The sequence below is a fragment of the Nanorana parkeri genome, unplaced genomic scaffold, assembly GCF_000935625.1.
Source record: "Nanorana parkeri isolate BGI_ZX_2015 unplaced genomic scaffold, ASM93562v1 scaffold689, whole genome shotgun sequence".
NCBI classification, from domain to species: Eukaryota; Metazoa; Chordata; class Amphibia; order Anura; family Dicroglossidae; genus Nanorana; species Nanorana parkeri.
Window position 1 is genome coordinate 159,529 of NW_017306957.1, and position 19,805 is coordinate 179,333.

A 19,805-nucleotide genomic window follows, 5' to 3' on the forward strand; every position below is an offset into this window, starting at 1 on the left:
CTGAGCAGAGTTGCAGAGGGGGCACTTGGGGTTTGGGAGGCTGCACTGAATCATCTAATCGGAATTGTTGACAATTCTCATAATTATTACCGATTTTATCGATTAGTTGTTGCAGTCCTGGAAGGTGGCCCTGTCTGCTGTCTCTCTTGCCTGACAGCCTTGGATTTAAATCAAAGGGGCCAGGTGGAAAATTGTCAGCCAAACAGTTTACTTCCAATCTTTTCTTAGATCTTCTGTGCAGCTAGAAGACTCTTCTCCTTTTTCTTCTTTACAACATGAGGCAGAATATGGTAAGAATACAATTGCAACTGTTTTGTTTAAACTTGTGTTGGAAATCAGTGTGTTGTAGGCTTGTTGCACACTAAACAGAGGTGTTAACGTTTTCTACACTGTTAAAAATTAACTGCCCCCTGAGACTGCCAGAGTCTTGAAGTGTCTGATCAAGTCTGTACTTGAATCGTCCCATGCTCCACTGAGTTTGCTTGCTGCATTTACTGCAGATGGGACAATCATTCTAAACAACTGTTTATTAGATATAAGAGTATGTAAACCCAAGAACAAGAATATAATATATTGCCGTTTGAAGGAAAAGAAAGCAGCAACCATATATGAGGTGTGCTAAACCCTATAGATGATGTTGCTGCTTTCTTTGCAGGCTAAAACGTTTAGTAAGGACAGAAAATGTAGTGCCACTTCCTATGTGCTGAACTGAAAGCAAAACAATGTTATCTTTGTGTAAATGTCTAATCCTTTCATTCCTTCCCCACAAGTAATAATGATAAACAAGGTCAAGCATGTCTGAAGTCCTGCCTTGGTGACAACCATGGCTTCCTCCAGTTGTGTAAGTGAACGTAGTCACCGAAGGGCAGTAAACCTGACACAGGTCTAGGGAATTCCAGCTGAGCATACAAATGTGTAAGAACAGCTGAAATACAATTGGAGATGCAGTATGTTGTAACATCAATTTTGAATAGTACCTCAAGCACTAATACAGCAGCTGTAATGAACAGCATCATACTTCCATGTGTTGTGGTGTGTTGTCGCCAAAAATGCTGTGTCCTTTTTTTTAAAAAAATCTATTCTTGTGTGTTTGTAGACTAATTAAAATACATGTGCTGCCCGAGCTCAGTGCACATTAATTCAAAGCAGAAGAATTGCAAAGAATAACTGGGCTCTTAAGGAAAAACTGTTGTCAAAACTATCTGTAGAACCAGAGATATAGGTAGTTCTACCCAAATGCTGTCTCTCCTTCTGAACCTCCTATCTGATCCTTTAAGGTTATTGGCAGCTTTACTGGCCTATTGGGAAGGCTGGAAGGGTTGGGACCAAGCTCCTTAATAGTGAAAAGCCAAGATTTGCATAGGACATAAGCTGTCTATATCTTGATCTACTGATTATTATTATTATTACTACATAGGATTTATATAGCGCCAACAGTTTGTGCAGCACTTTACAATATAAGGAAGACATTACACAATACATCACAATTCAAGACCAGATGGTAAGGAGGGCCTTACAATCTAAAAGGGAGGGGAGAGTGATACATGAGGAGGTAGCTGTGTTGGGATGAATTGTTTGAACTGTACTGATGGCTTTAACACTATGGTTAATTTTTGCCGATACATTTTTATCATCAAATCCTGAGCTTGACCTCTCTGGACTGTGACAGGTTTACTCTGAGGGAAGTAAGGGATTGATTCAAATCTGTCTATACTTTTCTATTCTATTCTTTTTTTAATTATTTAACGTATTCAGTTTAAATGTTAAATAAGAACTTGATTATGTGTTATTATTTAAAAGAGCTTCATTGAGCACTCTACACTTAAACCGACCACGGCCCAATTTTAATTTAACAATCACCCCACTAAATCCCAAAGATTTTACACAAGTATGTGCGCAGATAAGATATTCCAGTTGTCTGTTTATGAAAGCCACTCATTTACATAGTCGCAATCCCTCTCTATCTTAATAAACTACAAAATTGTGAATAGATTCCATCAGGGGTCCTCAAACTTTTTAAACAGGGGGCCAGTTCACTGTCCCTCAGACAGTTGGGGGGCCGGACTATAGTTTGAAAAAAATTTTAACGAATTCCAATACCCACTGCACATATCTATTTATAGTGCAAAAAACAATACAGTATTGAAAATGAAGAACAATTGTAATGAACATAAACTTGATAGTATTTCAATGGGAAGTATGGGCCTGCTTTTGACTAATGAGATGGTCAATGTCTGGTTCCATATTTGTCGCTGCTAGTCGTAACAAGTGATGCAAGTGATCATCAGTTAGTCTGGATCTGGTTGGAGATTTCAGAAGTTTCATTCTGGAAAAAGTCTGTTCACGGACATAGGCGCTGCCAAAGATGGTTGTCATTTTGAGTGCCTGGTTCCTGAGATTAAGATATGTCAGAGGGTGCATGGTTCCTGAGATTAAGATATGTCAGAGGGTGCATGGTTCCTGAGATTAAGATATGTCTCAGAGGTGAGAGATGCATAGAAATTAGTAAGGCCACTTGACTTGAATACGTCTTTCAGAAAATCGCAATTCTGTAGTTCGGCCAATTCCATTTGGTAAATTGGATCTACAGTTTCAATGTCAACAGAAAATGGGTTCCTGAAAAGCTGTATGTCCTGTTCATGGAGTTGAAGCTCTTTAAATCTAATTTGAAACTCCCTTTGCAACATTTGCAGTGAATCCACACATGTTTTGTTTGGGAATGCAACTGCTGGTTTCTCCGCCAACAGGCTTTGCGTTGTGGGGAGATGGCAGAAGTTTTCTTCCTTCACTTGTTTAATGAGAGGATGAGCCCCCCACCAAGTCACAGCATAATGAGGCCTTGACCAGAACTTTGAGAGAGAGAACCTGTGCCAGCCTAGCCAGATCCCAGCTGAGTAAAGTGAGCACATGTACTGCACAGTGGTGCACATAAGCAACTAAAGACCCTTATACAATATTTTTTTCTTTGGCTCCCCCCCTGACCTCTCACCTCCAATGCATTTCCAAAGCACCTGCACAGACAAACTTGTGAAGAAGAATGTTTATTACCTTTCTGGTCAATATCTAGTGGGGATTCACAGGCTGTGCAAAACTCCCGCCTGCAGTCTCCTCCGCGGCTCCACACTGCTAACACAGCTCCCTGCTGACTCCTCCCTCTTCTCCTGTGCACAGCAGCAGAGGATGTCAGATGCCGGCCGCTGCGCAGGTTATCAGAGCTCTTTGACAGAGGGGGAGGAGGAGGGAGGGGATGGCTGTAAATCAGATATAGTCCCGTGGATAGGAGCGAGGGATGTGGTCACTGGTGCATCCGGCCCGGGGGCCGTAGTTTGAGGATCCCTGGGTTATATTATAATTGTAACTAACTTTATCATTGGAAACAAGAAAAAAAAAAAGCATTGTTTAGACTGGAGTTCCTCCTTCTAGTTTTAGCAAACATAAATAGGCATCATCGTTTTTAAAAGGGTTAAATACATTATTTTTATAATGTCTTCTTGCTAACAGGCTTCAGTTACCTATGTAGAGCTGATTAAAGTATATCTTAAGCTAAACCTTTTTTGAATTTTGGGTAGATTAGGCATTGGTTAGAATCTGTTTTTTTATTGTTTGGTTTTTAGCAATTTGTATCCTGGAGTGGGGAGATTTCTTTTCACTTCTTGTCCTGGAGACACTAAAGGAAGTAATAGAAAATCTAAGTGAGGGAAAAGCCTCCGACCACTTTCAATGGATTTGCTTCTTAGTTGTCACTCACCATTTGCTTCAGTAACAACCTTAAAATGTTTACTGTCATTACATTCTTGATATTCAGGTTAGGCATTTGGTGCATTTGAGACGATATTGGCTGTATGATCGCATGATATACGAACCTTTGTTCCAAAACACCCTGACATTTTTTTAAATGTATGCAAAATAAATATTTTTTTTAAATCCTTGTGTAAGTCAATGAGCATTTCTCTCTTTTGTGAGTTTACTTATACGTACCCTTGCAGCGGTTCACAGGAGTTGGATCATTCAATGTTATTGAACTGAATTATGGGAGCAGTTTGTGCATGGCTTAGACCTATTCTAGTGAGATATGATGAGGAAGGGGTGGGGTGTGTGTGAAGGGATTGAACCACTGTCAAGTTTTTATTTCTAGTCTATATACTCACCAAATGATTTGATTCCTGGCAGGGCAGAAAGGTATGGGAAATCCCTTCAGTTGAGGAATAGGCTGTAATAAAACACTTTTATCTGAGTTTATTGGGGGTTATAGCTGCTTTTAGCAACCAGTTTATACTAAGTCATAGAGAAACTGTTAAAGTGCAGCAAAAAATGCAACTTGCTTGGTAAAAACTAATCAAATACGTCAATGTGATGGGTTTCTGTGGATAGGGGTTTTACCTTGTTCCATTTTGTTCAACTCTGCAAACATGTGCGTGATCACACTCTCCCAGGACCATTGTGGGGGTCTTCATTAAAGATGGTATAGACAAGAAACTGATGCATGTGATCTAGAAGTTGCTTAAAGTGAAACTAAACTCAAGAGTTAAATCGTAAAAATGCATTCAAGTACCTTAACTGTTAACAAAAATGTATCTTGTTTTGAATACAGAGATGATTGGAGGATCTACAGCCGAGTGATACACAAATAAGATACATTTCTGTTAAGGTACTTGAATGCATTTTTAAGATTTAAAGGAGAACTATGGGGTCAGTGTTTTTCCCCATAGTTCTCCTTAGGATAACGGGAGGACACAAACTAGCGTCCTCCCATTACCCTAAGCTCAGTATACCGCGAGCTACAGCTCGCGGTATACTGAGACGCCGCAGCCGGAGCGGATCCCGACGTAGATGACGGGATCCGCCCAGCTGCGTGAGTGACAGCTGGCTCTGCCTATCTAGAGGCAGAGCCAGCTGTACCCGCCCCCTCCCCCGTCCGTTCCGCCAGTCAGCGCTGGCAGATCGGAGCGGGGAGAGGGGAATCCAGCCCTCCCCCTGTCACGGGCCAGAGCCGTGACAGGATCGAGAGGTGAGCGAACCCGGTATGGGTTCGCTCACCTCCCGATCTACTGAGCCGACCTGTGACAGTCTCATTGTCACAGGTCGGCTAGAACTATGAGGTGAGTGGAAATCACTCATCTCATAGTTCTCCTTTAACTCCTGAGTTTAGTGTCACTTTAAGAGTCTGCTGGGTAACAACATCATTTAATGGAATTTGATGGCAAGGGAATGAAGAGTGCCAATTTTCAGTCATAATTTAATGTACTTAGGAATGGATATAGATAAAGCAATTTAGAACTCTGAAGCAATTTAGAACTCTGAATTCCCAGTACCAGCTCAGTCTCAGCCTGTTCCTCAGGACTAATTTACAAAAGATGACAAGTACTGGAATCCATGGCATATCTTTGCATCATTAGTGCTTACTACTATTGGCTGCCTGTCTCTTCCATGCTATAAAGCACTCCGACTTAAATGTCCCTAATAGCCGCTCACATCTTCCTCCACAGGATGCCTACACCACCCATGGACTGACAAACACCTAATTATATTACAGACCTTTCATAAATGGAAGTGTTTGATCATATACTAGGGTTCCGCTGCAGAGGAATGTTTTGATCAGGCTGTAGACATATGCAGGTTTCTAGATATGCATTGACATCCCTTTTCCTGTGTGTTCTTGTTATGTTGTGTTGTAACCCCCAACAACCACACACATTATCAGATAAGTGAAGATTGCTTAGGTTGGTACTTGTGCTTTGCCCTTCATTATTACATTATTTTTTATGTCTTTTATTTGTTAACAGAAAATTAACATGAAACGGAACAAAACCTGAAAAAAAAATTTGCACTGCTTGTATTGTCTTATCAATGTCTTGATTGCCAAGTGGCCAGATCTTTTCAGAGTATAGAAATGTATTCTCCTCCTGGGAGACGCTGGCACTGGTTAATATGGATGCTTAACAAATGACTAACATTGTAATGCTCGATTGCCCATGCATCCTTCTGACTCTAACGGTCACCCTAGGAAACTGTGTGGGAGAATTTCTGTCCGTTTTCTGATTACGGGTCCTGACTTGTCTTTGTTTAGCAGAACTTACTCTGTAGCCGAGTCCTGGAGCTTCCATTTATCTGTGTGCTCCCATCATACACACATTGCGGAGATGAAAGGTATGATGCTATATAGCAAATTATTATATATCATTTCAAATGTGAGTACTGTATATAGAAAACCTTAGTGATGTGTCTGTCTGCCTGGCCATGTGATCAAAATTCCATTCAAAAATCTTAAAGAAATATATTGTGTGAAAGTTTTTATTGGAAAGAAAAATAATTATAATTTGTGTGTTTCATTTAAATAATTTAAAAAAAAGGGATCGAAAAATGCATCATTTTTTTTAGATCTGATATTATAGCAGGTTTAGCAAAATCAATATGAATGTCTGTAGCTAATCATCTTACATCTCTCTGTCTTGCCTTTACATTTGTAAGTGTATGTGTCATGGTTTCTATAACATTGTGAACCACTTTTGCAGCCTTTTTTGGACTTGTAATGCTCTTGGCAATGGTAAATGACAATGCAGCCACCTGTACTGGATCCGATGCAGACCGAGTATATTACTGCAAGTCTTTTCAGAAAGGTAAGTCTGAATTAAACATTGTGATGCACTGATTGATTTACCGTAGGTAAAACACAGTAACACAGATACCTTCTTCCAGTTTCATTGAATACATCCAATAGTGATGTGTACTTATCTTTTTTTTCTCTGAATCTTTAGTCAAATTATTCTATTGGGGAAAAAATTACCAGAACAAAAACAATTAAATGGCCTTTCCAGTGATTTGTAAAAATTTTGCATCTGAACAATCTGCGCCAAGCAAGCCCTAGCGACTTTGGGATATGCATAGAACATGTAGTGCTACAACTGCTAAAGAGCCAATAGGGTTGATCTACTATAGAAATAGCGTGAATGTTCAGTGAGCCCTTAGGAAATAATGTAAAGCTGTATTTACTTCAATCAACCAATTGTGCAAGGAAAACTGGGTATTTATAGTGAAGTGTGTAATTCAATTTCAAAGTCATTTTTTTCCCCTTGCATTACCAAAGATTACTTTTTATTATATTGCCTGACAAGATATTTCTGCTAGTTAAAGCTGACGTATACTCCTATTTGAAAGAACCATTGACAGTCAGACTTTTGATGGCAGAAGTGACTCTGTATGTCACGTCTGTCATAAATGCTTCTCACTGCCTGTCTTTTTTTATATTTTCACAGGTCGGCTTGAATTATGAAGATGAGTGTTTTTCACTCTCCCCATAATTCTCCTTTAACCCTTACAGTGTGGGGGTAGCCTAACTGCAAGGGTCAATACATTTTTGTAGCTGAATAGTTGCTATGTCAACAATGATTTCAGCTATAGCATAGAAGTGTCCAATAACTCACCACCTGAAGTTCATAAATAGTGTTGCAGCTCCAACTTCCATTTGTCTATCTTAGAAAATGATAGGAACGTTTTTGTGCACCAGACTAAGGGATTAGTCGTTCAGCATTAAGATTTCATCACTATTTCAGCAATAAGATCTCCCTGTTATATATTATTCCCGCTCCTTCTAGTTGCAGTTGAACCCATAATATAACATTTTCCACAATGTGAGGGGAAGGCTGCAGCATTAAGGTATATCTATAGCTAAGACTTTGTTTGAGAGGGAGTTCGGAATGGTTAAAACCCATGTTGTCTTTTTTTTCCTTTCTTATGCACCTATTTATTTAGATTACGTAAGCTCTGCCTAAACCTCAACACCCTGTTTATTACTAACAGATTACAGTGAAGGCACCAAGACCCTTATATTTGAAGAAAGAGAAGTTGGCTTGGTCAATTCTTCAGTGTTTTCCAGTCCAAACTTGAAGTCTGTTGTTACCCTAACGCTCACAGGAAGTAGAATTTACACCATTGAATCAGGAGCCTTTGAGCACTTCTCATCACTTATCACTCTTGAGCTTCAGAATAACAGGCTGACTACTGTATTGCCCTCTTGGTTTCGTGATCCCACAGTCTTGGAGCAGCTCAACTTGGCTGGAAATTTGATTCACCAGTTGGGTCCAGGGATGCTGGAGGAATATTCTGGTTTGAAGGTTCTAAATCTTAGCAGGAATCAAATTAGCAGAATTGAAAGTAAAAGCTTTGCCACCCTGAGTAAACTGTCCTCTCTGGATTTGTCATACAATAAGATTTCATCGCTTGAGCGCAAAGGGTTTTCTTCCTTGAACGCCACTTTGAGATTGCACGGGAATCCATGGAATTGCTCCTGTGGGCAGAAGGATTTAATTCTGTTTTTGCAAGGTAGGTAAATATGTCAAATATAGATAACTTCTGTTTAATCCCAGTATAAGTCAGCTTTGTAAAAAGTCCAATCGGCTATTTCTTTTTCACTTGAGGGACACAGGTTTCAGGGACAATCAGGTTATACTGACACCTACAGGAGGATTTAGACACTGGCAAACAAAAAACAGTGATCAACCTGGTATAACCCCTCCCACTCCCAGCATGCTTCAGGTTTTTTTTTTAGCGTTTCAGGTGGAAAGACGAGAGAAAATAATAACTATTTTTACTAGACATTTTTTCTTTCAAGAATACTTTTTCTTTCTCAGGAATATTTTTTCTTCAGTCAAGACTTCTGTATGCACCGCTTGAGCTGGTTTCTTTTGCAGATATCCAGAACGACATATCCTCAGCAACAGCTTAGGAGGCTTTAACTGGGCCTGGGCACTGACTAACCTTTGGGCAATGGGATCTGTGTTTAGCGCTTTCCAGACCTCAGTGAACTGTTTTAGTTAGCTGCACTATGTTGCGCTGATGAAGGGACCCTGCGTGGCACGGAAACGTTGGCTATATCACGTTTGTGATGTTTCATTCCAATAAATGAGCACAAGGATTAAATGCTAATACTGGGGTGCTGGTGATCTTCATCATCTACAAGTTTGATTTACACATCGCCATCCGTGACTATCACCGTGAGCACCACGGTTGTTTAGGTCAAACCGCTGTAAGGAGTGCAGGGGAAACATCCATATACTACTTAGCCGCAGAACTCTTTCCAGGTCCAGAGCCATGGCACAGCCGCTGGCGTGAAGTCTCTTGAAGACTCATTTATAAGTAGGGCATGTGGCCTGAGCATATTTATTAGAACCATTGGGTGCTATTATTATCCCCTTTTTTTTGCAAAGGGTTGAAATGCTTAGGAATTGAGTGCTGTATCACTAGGTGGATTGTCAAGCGCGTGCACTAGGTCTACTATAGGTTCAGGGGCAGCCTTCAGTCTCAAGGACCTGATACCAAAAGCCTGGAACACTGCCCCCTTCTTAATTTCTTACAATCCAAAGTTTTTCTTGGCTCCATCAGTGTGGCTCCTTTCTCAGGTTTAACCCAGGAATATTTTACTGCAGGTTTTTATGGGCCAAATTGCAATGTTAGTTTCTGACTCGGACCACAGAAACTAACAGTGCCTTCCCCTACAGAATCATTATCTGATTTGCCTGCAGTCTTGGTGGCCTCTAAGCCTTTGGTGGTGGGGACTGTATTTGATGAGTCTCAAAAATCCCATCTGGATAAGGTTGTTCCTGAAGAGTCGCAGGCAGCCACCATAATCCCCAGGCTTAGAGAGACAATTTCAGCTCTTATTACCATGATGCGTGCCAACTTGGGGATGGAGGTGCAGCCTGTATCTTTTATTAGTGCAGCTCTGGTCTAGGGCCCCTGAGAGACCCTAAGAGACATTCTGCACACTGACTGGAAAACCCTGATAAACTGTTTACACCTTTAAAATGTTATGCAGTCCAGTACTCATTTGATGCGGCTTTTATGAAGAAGTGAGCTGTTCTCACACTTTATCCAGCAGTGTCCCATCTTAATAAAGCTCTGACAATCCCTTTTCAAAGGATGCGCCAGTATTTAAGCATCCTATAGAAAAATGGCTGTTTTCCCTGGCAGGCCCACCATTGCAATCTGCCATGACCATGATGTTAGCCTTTCACCCCATCTTGGATCTCAAATCCCTGAATGTTCTTATTTGGTTCCAAAAGTTCAAGATGGAATCCACAAAGTCTGTCATAGCCTTCCTTCATCAGGGATACTTTCTGGCCTCTATTGACATCATGGATTTGTACTGGCATGTCCCTAGTTTTACCAGCACTACATCCATTTCTTTACTTTGCTGTGTGTAAGAAGCACCTCCAGTTAATAACCCTGCCAATCAGTCTGTCGTTTGCACCTCATTTATTTACCAAGCTTTAGACCTTGTGTTTGTCTTGTTATACTCCAAGAGCATCACCATTGTGGGATATCTGCACAACCTTGTGTTAAAGAAACAGTTAGCACAGATCCTGACCAACAATGTGTCATGGACAGTTCAAACTCAAAGGTTTGCGTGGATCCTGAAACTTCAGAAATCTACATTGATGCCGACTCACCTGGAGCATCTTAGTCTGATCCGGGACACAGCTCATGCCTCTGTGTTTACGGTCCTGCTCTCAACATTACTTTATTACAAAACTGAAGCATGCTGAGAGTGGGAGGGGTTATATCAAGCTAGTCACCGTTTTTTTGTTTGCCAGTGTCCAAATTCTCCTGTAGGTAGCAGTATTATTCAAATGTCTCTGAATCTTGTGTCATTCAAACAACATGAAGAAAAATGAATGTTATGGTGAGTTAAAATTCCTGTCTTTCTAACTCTGGAGCAGTTTGGCCAAAATGATGTCAGGTAATGGTAGAGACCAGTGGACTCAAATGATCACTTGCTACTAATATCTGTTGAGGATAAGATCTCTCCATCATATTGTTTTGCTTTGTTGATGCCAACATTTCAGAGATATAATGACATAGTTGTAGGCAAAAGGTGAGAGTTGCTCAATCTTCCTCTAGTTGTCGGTGTGGTGTGATATGAGCTGATCGGGCAATTTAGAAAACCTTTCTCAATCATTAGTAGTAGCACTGATCATTTTCTTCCAAACCTTCCCCCCCTCATTGTCAAGATGTTAACATTCAGCTCCACCAAACATTTATGTTTAGTGAGAATCAGTGAGCTAACTGATAGTCTAAGGAAATGCTGGTGTGTGGCAATCCTTTAGGTTATGAGAAGGGTGATTTAATTTTTTTTTTTTTTTTATGATAGCGTTACAGTTTATGCCCGCCCATGTCATATTTGCTGGTCAGTATGAGCATCACATAATGTAAAGTAAAACATAAAGGTACAAAAAAGTAAGGGGAATCCATATACTAAATACCGTTATTACATATATTGGCTGAATTAAATCGCTATAATACAGAAGTGGACTTTTAATTCAATGTTTATCTCATTGTCTGACAATGTTCTACTTTGTGTTCCAGAATTGGTCAATGCTTCCAAATTGAATGACTCCACTTTGGTGACTTGTCACTATCCACCAGACCTCAACGGTGTGATTGTGTGGAATGTATCGGAAGTGAATTGTTCTTCAACTGTTTTATCACCTTCTTCATCAACGGTTTTTCATCAAATTGTATTACCAGCCCTGTTTGTAGTGTTAGGTGAGTGCATTCTCGCTGCAGAGACTGATTGTGTCATTGTTGTGTCGACGGGCTTTTGTTTTCATTAGAACTGCTTCTACCCCCATACAAGTCTATAGGAATCCAAAAGCGGCTTTAAGCGGGTCAAATACAGTTAAAAAGGTGGTCAGTTGCAGGCAAATTGCAATTATGAATGGCTTCTGAATGATCTCAGAAGGTTCTTAAACTGATTTCAAGAGCATGCCTTTGTCTATAGACACTTTCCCAAAACCTGCCAACACAGGCCCTAATAGAGATTGACAGATCAATCAGTTTTACTTTTCCTAAGTTTATAGATCTAAGGGCCTTTTTGAAAGTTCGTAGGGGACAGAGCATCCATTTAAGCTTAGGCTTTTACTAAAGTATCTTTGTTTAGGGTAGTTTGATTATTACATATGTAATAATACATACATACATGTACTAGATAATATAAGGTTTTGGAACGCATGAGTGCGATCGATACGTAGCTGGATCTTCTTTTGTTTATCCACAAAATGTAAAGTGTTTCAGGACTGGCCTAGAGGTGGCCAGCAATGGTGACAGCCTCTCCTATTTGCCTTATTTAATTGTTTGTTTAAAATAATTGCATCAAATTTGTCAAAAGTGTGTTTACTACCTAAAATAACATTTTATCATGCAATAACTGAAGTTTGTGCTCTTTGTGAATTTGTAACTTTTATTCCAAAAATATATTATTTATTTTGTTGCAGCAATTTTGTTGTTCATTTTGCTGATCTTCCTTGCTTGGAAGAAAAAGCAAGATCAAAAACAAGTGCGACCAGATAAAAGGACAGTGGGAGAGGAGGAAGCCATAGAGCAAAGAACAGTTACTTCTGGTGACTTGGTGTTGGTGACAAGTGGTGTGTGTGGCAGGATGGCCTTCAAAAACTTACCAGAGCAGAAAAGGGCAACCTTGGGAAGAGCTAAATCTGCATCGGCCATCCTTCTTCACGGCAGTTTCCACCAAGAAAAGGTAAAGGAAGATGTGAAAAAAATGAACAAATTACAACTTGGTAAAAACCCAGATGTCATAGTGAAAAAAATCGGTAACGCTGATGAATTCTCCAAAGGCAGCATGGAGTTATGGTATTACAATAGACTGCAAAGTTGCAGTGTTAACTGGTCACCAGCATCAGAATCAGTGCTGCTCAGTGAAGCGCTAACTGGTGTCGTCAAACATTCTGTCAATGTACATTCATCATCTTCTGAAGTTGCTTCTACCAAAACGGCAGTAGTAGCGCTTAGACCAGCAGAGCATGAAGACCACCATCCCACATCTGTCATGGTCCAAGATGTTCAAGAACCATTGGTCTACTTATGTGTGAGAACTGCCCCTGAAAAATCTTCAGTATCCAGTCCTATGAAAAAAGACACAGGTAATCTGTTAAAGCCACGGCTCTTAAAAAGGACTTTCACGTGGCCTAATGAACTCCTTCAGTGTAAGGAGGACACCAGTGATTCCTATGTGAGCTTTTTAAAAACTCTCAATATCTCCCCCAGACCCGGTAAATCCCATATTGCAAGCTACACATCCAAGAAAACCCAGCTCCAAAAATATGATGGTAACGCCAAGACCACTTTTCTTCCAGGTACAAATGAAAATGTTTTAATAAAAAACACCAAGACTGTTACACCAGGTAGACATACAGAAAAGAGAAACAATAGAGAACCTAAGAGTCAAGGAGGACAATGGCACACCACCTCACCCAGTAAAGTCGGCCAGAGGTCAAGCCAGGGAAAACAAACTTCTGGAAACAAAGTTGTCAGTCTGGGTTCTGAAGTTCAGAGGGAGGATCTTAACAGTCAAGAGTCAGAAGTACAATCTGATTTGAGGAGGACACCAGATGATGATAAATTACTGGAGAACAATGAGTATCACTTTATTGATCTCTTACATGAAGTAGTAGAAAATCATGGACGTTGGACGCGTGATCGATGGAGGCAAACACACCAGAGAGGTTCAAGTCGAACTTCTCCGCACTCCTAAAGGGAAAGGGAATAGCTTACAATTCCTGTTTTAGTTTCTCTGTGGCATCTAAATTTCTGTTTTTTTCCCAGGCTTTCCTTTATAGTGTAGCATTGAATAAGTATTTTTACTAAATATAGTCTGCTGTTTTATCAGACTCTTCCTGTTTTCATAAACAACCAAATATTGCAATCACTCTGGATAGAGAATTTATTAAAAATATATATTAAAGACCAGCTCTTCCAAAACCTCATAGTTCAGTTTTAAATGGTTGTTGGCAAGATGAATCATATCCTGGCCTCTTAAATCTCTGAGATCCTCATTGCAAGTTATGGCTACCAAAATTCCCAAACCTGGATCAACTGCCACATATATTACTAAACCAAATAATGATGTATAATGGTTGGAGAGTCTATTTTAGCAGATCTGCATCCTCAAGGATATTGGCAAGTCAAATATTTTGATGCAGTTTTGTTTTTTCAGATGACTAACTTACACATGTTTCCCTTAAGTTTTTAGTAAAGATCTGTGTGCCCTTACAATAAATAGGCAGTTAGCATAAACTACAGCGAATGAACACATACCGTCCCTTGCTCACTTCCCGATCATCTCCCTGCAGAGAGTGGTGACTGTCAGTCACCACTCCCTGCAGGGATTCCCCCCTCCCCTCTCTGATCATCCAGCGCTGACTGGAGGAACAGATGGGAGAGAGGGGGGGCACAGCTGGCTCTGCCTCTAGATAGGCAGAGCCAGCTGTCAATTACGCAGCTGGGTGGATCTCGACAGTAATGTCGGAATCCGTCCCGGCTGCGGCGGTCTCAGTATACCGCGAGCTGTAGCTCGCGGTATACTGAGCTTTGGGTCACGGGAGGAGGTTCGTATATGTCCTTGCGTGACTCTAAAGAGAACTATGGGGATAAAAAGGTTACCTCATAGTTCTCTTTTAAGGTACTTAAATGCATTTTTAAGATTCAACTTCTGAGTTTAGGATCTTTAAATTCTTAGGCAGTGGAAACATCTGTAAGTAGGAATCATTTTTCAACTTTATTTTACTGAAGATGTTTTAAATTTTGTATGCTCCACTATATTAAACCGCTCCACCGTAACTATATTACCGCTCCACCGTAATATTCAGGGATACAAGTATCCCTAAGAATGAGATGATGCGTGGACCTATATGGGTTGGACTTGATGGACGTATGTCTTTATTCAACCCCAAATACTATGTAACTGTGTATTACATAGTAATCCGTTAAGTGAAGACTAAGACTAATGGAAGTTCTATAGCATTTTCAAGGGTTCAGCAAACAATTTCCTAAATGATCACAAATCTTTGGAAGCACAAAAATCTTCATATTCAATTTTGTCTGGTTTGCTTAAATTATATTTTTTTGAATGGGGAACAGCATTAAAAGTAAAAATAGCTTCACTTTAGCATTATTATAAGGTGCGAATCAATATTATATGCATATTGAACTTTGTATATGTCTTAGGATATGTGATCTTCAGTTCCAGATATTATTGTGGATGTTCCATTTGACTGATAAGTGTTACATGCAGTGTACATTATTATGCTCAAGATATGCATGCAATAATAACAATGTTTTACAAAAAATGTGTTATACAATTTAACATTTAATTTGAAATAAAGCCAATGTTTAAGTAACTTAATATTGTAAATTTTAAATATACCTGCTATGTAATGCTATGGGTTCTTTCCACAACTGTTAATCCTTTTGTTTAAGATACAAGTCACCTGCCATGGAATAAGTGGCCTGATGAGATTTTGCTACAGCTGTGGTAAAGTCATAAACATTTCCTAGCTCCTTTTGTCATGGAAATACATTTTAAACTCCAGGTGCAAATCACCTATCACTATTAACCACTGGGCTCAAATTATGATATCATATCGCGATATTACAAACACACACACACACACACACACACACACACACACACCTTAATTTCTAGGAAAGGGAGGGATGAAAACACTTCAAAGTTCACTAAGAGGTTTCATAAAAACAAAACATATATATTAAAGATTAAAATGGATATATGTATATGCCAAGCCTTAAATTATATGCCTTTAAGCCATTTTAAGTAAATGTTTCTCCCACAACTTTTTGCTGCTTTCTCTGTATGAATTTGATGGGTGTCGGTGGCATCGTATTTGCATATGGCTTTCTGTGTTTATGGAAACAGATTGTTGCATTTCAACCTGTCACTATGTAAATATCAGAGCTGCTATTGGTAACTTTGTTTTATAGGCACCTGCTCTGTGGCTGTTGTCTAGAGCTTGCAGCTTTAAAAGAAAAGGTCAAAGGCAGCTTCTTTAGTTCTCTCATGTTCTTCTGTTCAAAGAAGCAACCTATAATGTTTTGAAAACTAGCCCTATATGAGGTTGTATTATTCTTTAGGTGGTCATTACAATTGCTCAGGTTTCCCTCTAATTAAGCTAGTCCTTTTTTTCTGTATCATTCAACGTATAATATCCAGTTTGAAAAGGTTTTCCCAGCCGTTTTGATGGACAATTCTGTGCCTTTGTGGTTAATTATCCTTTTATATTTTTGCTCCTCTTACAGGTGGTCTGTTCTTTTCCCTGAGTATGTGGATGATCATCTGTTTCTTTAGAAGCCAATGTAAGAACAAAGTGACAAATATGGCTGACTCTAAGTGTAATTTACAAAGCTCAATGGAAAAGGAGGAAGGCCATGGGATGTCACCAGACAACCACAATCAAATATCTGAAAACCACCCAGAAGATACATCAGACAACAGGCCAGTTGGTCTTTTGCATGAACATGATTTAAAAGACAGAGATATTGAAAATCCTGGGAGCAATTTAGTACTAAGCCATCAACCTTTCCATTGTGGAAACCATAATACAGATGATAAGTTGGATAGGTCTGTGTATCCTGGACTCAGGGCTGATAAATCCAAAAGCAAAGGTATTTCCAAATGTTTAAGTGCTCCAATTTTGCTCCCGTGTGCTGACAAGTCTTCCAGAGGCACTATTCTGAAGGCCGAGGAGCCTATATGTCCAACAACCACAAAGGTCCACCGAGATATTACAGCATCTCCCACAGAGAATTCTGTTCATCAAGCCACAACCGAAGTAAGCTTCAAGCCTAAATGGCTGACCACCGCAAAAGTCCATTCAGACCTAGCAATAATTCCCGACAAAGATCCCGCTCATCTAGAAGCAACAGAACAAACTTGTGAAATGACAGGCATCATGAGTGGAAATACTGCAAGTATATTTCCTGCAGACAAATGCTACAGTCTTGAACTAAAATTGAACAAGGATGATGAGATCGACCAAAAAGCATCTGAGAAATCTCAGGAGGATTGTAAGCATGAAACAGGTAGGTTCTCAGAATGATTGACTGCTTGGTGTTACCATGTGCTTCCTGCATGTTGTTTAAAGGAAAAATTCCTTATCCACAAATAGCATAAATAAAACATTTACAGGTACCTTTTAATGTCAATTTGCAGCCACTGCCAAAAAAATAAAATGTCCCTCCTTTCTAATCTGTCAACCTATTTTCCTCTTATCGTCGTTTTCTCCACAGACTACATCATGTAGCAGAATATCTTTTTAATATGTATCTGAATATGTCTCGGTGCAAAATCTGGAGACAACACTTAGGAGGAAAATAAGTTGTAGTGTGTGTTAGTGGGGGACAGCACTGTATTTAGGGGTCTGCTAATATAGTCCTCAGAGCATAGTTGTGACAGTGTGGCAAGCTGGAAGCATTATGTACACCATTGGTGTACTGAGTGCCCCAGCAGTCCAATTTTTTTGCTTCTGTGATTAGTTCACTGATTTTCTCACAAGTTTGCTTTCCTCATAAGAACTGAGATTTGCCAAAGTCGTCACAGGAAAGGTTGCGTCATACAAAATTCAGAGAACAGAGAAATGTATGAATCTGCAGCATTGCTGGAGTTTTCTTAAGGATAGTGCAGTTACAGGTTAAAGAATAAAGTTGAATGAAAAAGTAAATCTTTCTTTTTCACGTTCATTAAGAAGCTCAGGAATTCAGAGACTATTGGGTTTTACTGCCACCCAGGATTTGGACATTAGTAAACAAAATAATTTTGGCCAGCCCAGTATAACTTTTTTTTGTGCTAATGTTCAGGAAGAAGGACATCTTTTCTCTGCTCTGTGTAGCATAGTCTAACATTATTTTTCCTTCAATTACGATTCCTCTACAAACTGCTTGAGCTGGATCTTATACACATCTCCTCGGATCTGCATTTTCTCTGTAAAGGCTATAGCTTTGGAGGCTGTACCCAGGCCCTGCTGGAGGATTGCCAGCCAACCTGGAATGTGACCTTTGGGTAGTTGTTAGTTGTTAGATGTCTCCTGTATCATTTACCCTATAAACCTCCTGTAAATAAACATGTGGAGGATTCTGTAGTGAAAGTGTTCGGCTGCAGCAACTGCACGAAAAAAGTGTCTTCCTCACATGCTTCATGAGGAACAGCATCTCTTTGGAGCTGCCCTGGACACCCTTTTTAAGGATGTTACTGGGGGCAAGAGTACCTATCTGCCACAGCAGAAGAAAATCTATTCCTTCTCTTAGGCCTCAACCTCCAAGACCAAGCCTGGACTCTGTCCACCCCCCACCTTGGACTTCCAAATTCCTCAAACCATCAGATGAACCTTCAGCATAAGGAGGTGCTCCCACTTTCCAAAGTGAGGGTACATCTGTTAGCCTTCGTGGACATTAAATCAGCCAACACCCCAGATGCTTGGATACGGTAGGTGGTTACGAGGAATTACAAGCTAGAATTCTGTTTTCAGCCCCTGCCTTGGTTCATGTCTTCCAAAAAATACCTGTCACTGCACATATTAGCATACCTCTGTGCAGTCTTTGCAGGTTTTCAGGAGCAGGGGTTCATTGTACCAGTACCTGTGGTGGAAGGATTCCAGAAATCTCACAGTTCTCCCTCCATTGCCTGGATGTAGTTTGTGCTGGGTGTGTCTACCTCACAACTGCTTCTTCCATCAGAAAGACTGACTCTCTGTCATCCTTAAATGTCCCCATAAAGGGAAAACTGCTGCTCATTCCACCATTTCTCTGTGGCTCAGACAAACCATTAAGGCTAATGGTCTCAAGGACTGGGTTCCACTCTTTCGTGTTAGGGTGCACTCTACTAGACCTGTGAGTGCTGCTTGAGTGTTTTGGTATCAAGATTTTTAAAGCTGCCATCTGGTCTTCTGTTCATGCGTTCTCTAAGTTTTACCAGATGGATGATCAGGCCCCTACTGATAGCAATTGTGGGCATAAGGTCCTGCAGGCAGTCCCCAGTTTTGTTTTATGGGTAGGTTAGTGTGTTGTTGCTTTTGCCTACCCCAAAGTTGGACTGCGTTTGGACATTCCAACAGTCTCCGAATTCCTGTGTCCCTCAATGAATACTAAAGAAAATTGGATTTTTATACTTACCATATAAATCCATTTCTTGTAGTTCACTGATGGACAAAGGCCCTCCTCTCTGTGTTCAAGTTCACGCTCTTGGTGCTACTTTTCAGCAAAGCTAAAGCGCTCTGGCAGGAGGAAGGGTTATACTGTGCTGGCCCCAACTATTTTGACTGCCAGTGTCCAAATCCTCCTGTAGATGGTAGTATAACCCAACAGTCTCTGAATTCCTGTGTCCCTCAATGAACCACAAGAAATGGATTTTAAGATCAGTACTAAAATCCTATTTTTTAACAAGCTTTGAAAACCTATCATATTATTTTTGTTCTGTTTTAGGTCTAGTCAGATACTTTGAAACACACATTGAACTGATAGGAACAATGGTAAATGAAACCCATATTGTAGAAGGTGCAGTGAAAGAAGATACCTCATCACAAGAAAAAGATGGCCCACTTAGCAAATTAGAAATTTCGAAGGCATTTGGCAAGAAATCAAAAACATGGACCTCATTTTATGATTCAGAAGACTATTCAATATGTTTTCAACCAAAAACTGAACTACAATCCAAAAGACCTATTGATGTGCATAAAGGGCGTAAGATAGACAAAACAGAAGACATAAGTGGAGGCTGTTTTAGGAAAGACATGCAAGGAGAATGTTCAAACCTCACCGATGATGTCTGCAGCATTTCATCAGTTGGCCAAAGCCAATGGATGCATACTGACTACCTTGCTGACTGTCCAGACTTTGCTGATGAACAACCTGGGCCTTCAAATGTCAGCCAAAGGCAAAAGGCCAGAAATGAGCAACATCAGGCAATGCTATATGCCCAGTCGGTGAGAGAGAGGTTGTGGAAA

The 19,805-nt window shown here is 40.1% G+C and overlaps 1 protein-coding gene across 1 annotated transcript; it reads left to right on the forward strand.

The window, feature by feature from the left end:
- Positions 1-6,080: 6,080 nt before the first annotated feature.
- LOC108792835 lies at positions 6,081-19,303 on the forward strand. Its single transcript, XM_018563707.1, has 7 exons — positions 6,081-6,147; positions 6,513-6,617; positions 7,798-8,319; positions 11,362-11,541; positions 16,108-16,890; positions 18,112-18,289; positions 19,285-19,303. The coding sequence occupies exons 1-7, from the start codon at positions 6,141-6,143 to the stop codon at positions 19,301-19,303; spliced, it is 1,794 nt and encodes a 597-aa protein (XP_018419209.1). The 5' UTR covers positions 6,081-6,140.
- Positions 19,304-19,805: the final 502 nt, after the last annotated feature.

What these genes read in the sequence shown, in the direction of transcription:
- LOC108792835 (XM_018563707.1), top strand. An exon ending in TTTAATTCTGTTTTTGCAAG is followed by an intron (nt 8,320 to 11,361) that starts GTAGGTAAATAT and finishes TTTGTGTTCCAG; the next exon opens with AATTGGTCAATGCTTCCAAA. An exon ending in GGATTGTAAGCATGAAACAG is followed by an intron (nt 16,891 to 18,111) that starts GTAGGTTCTCAG and finishes TCCTTCTCTTAG; the next exon opens with GCCTCAACCTCCAAGACCAA.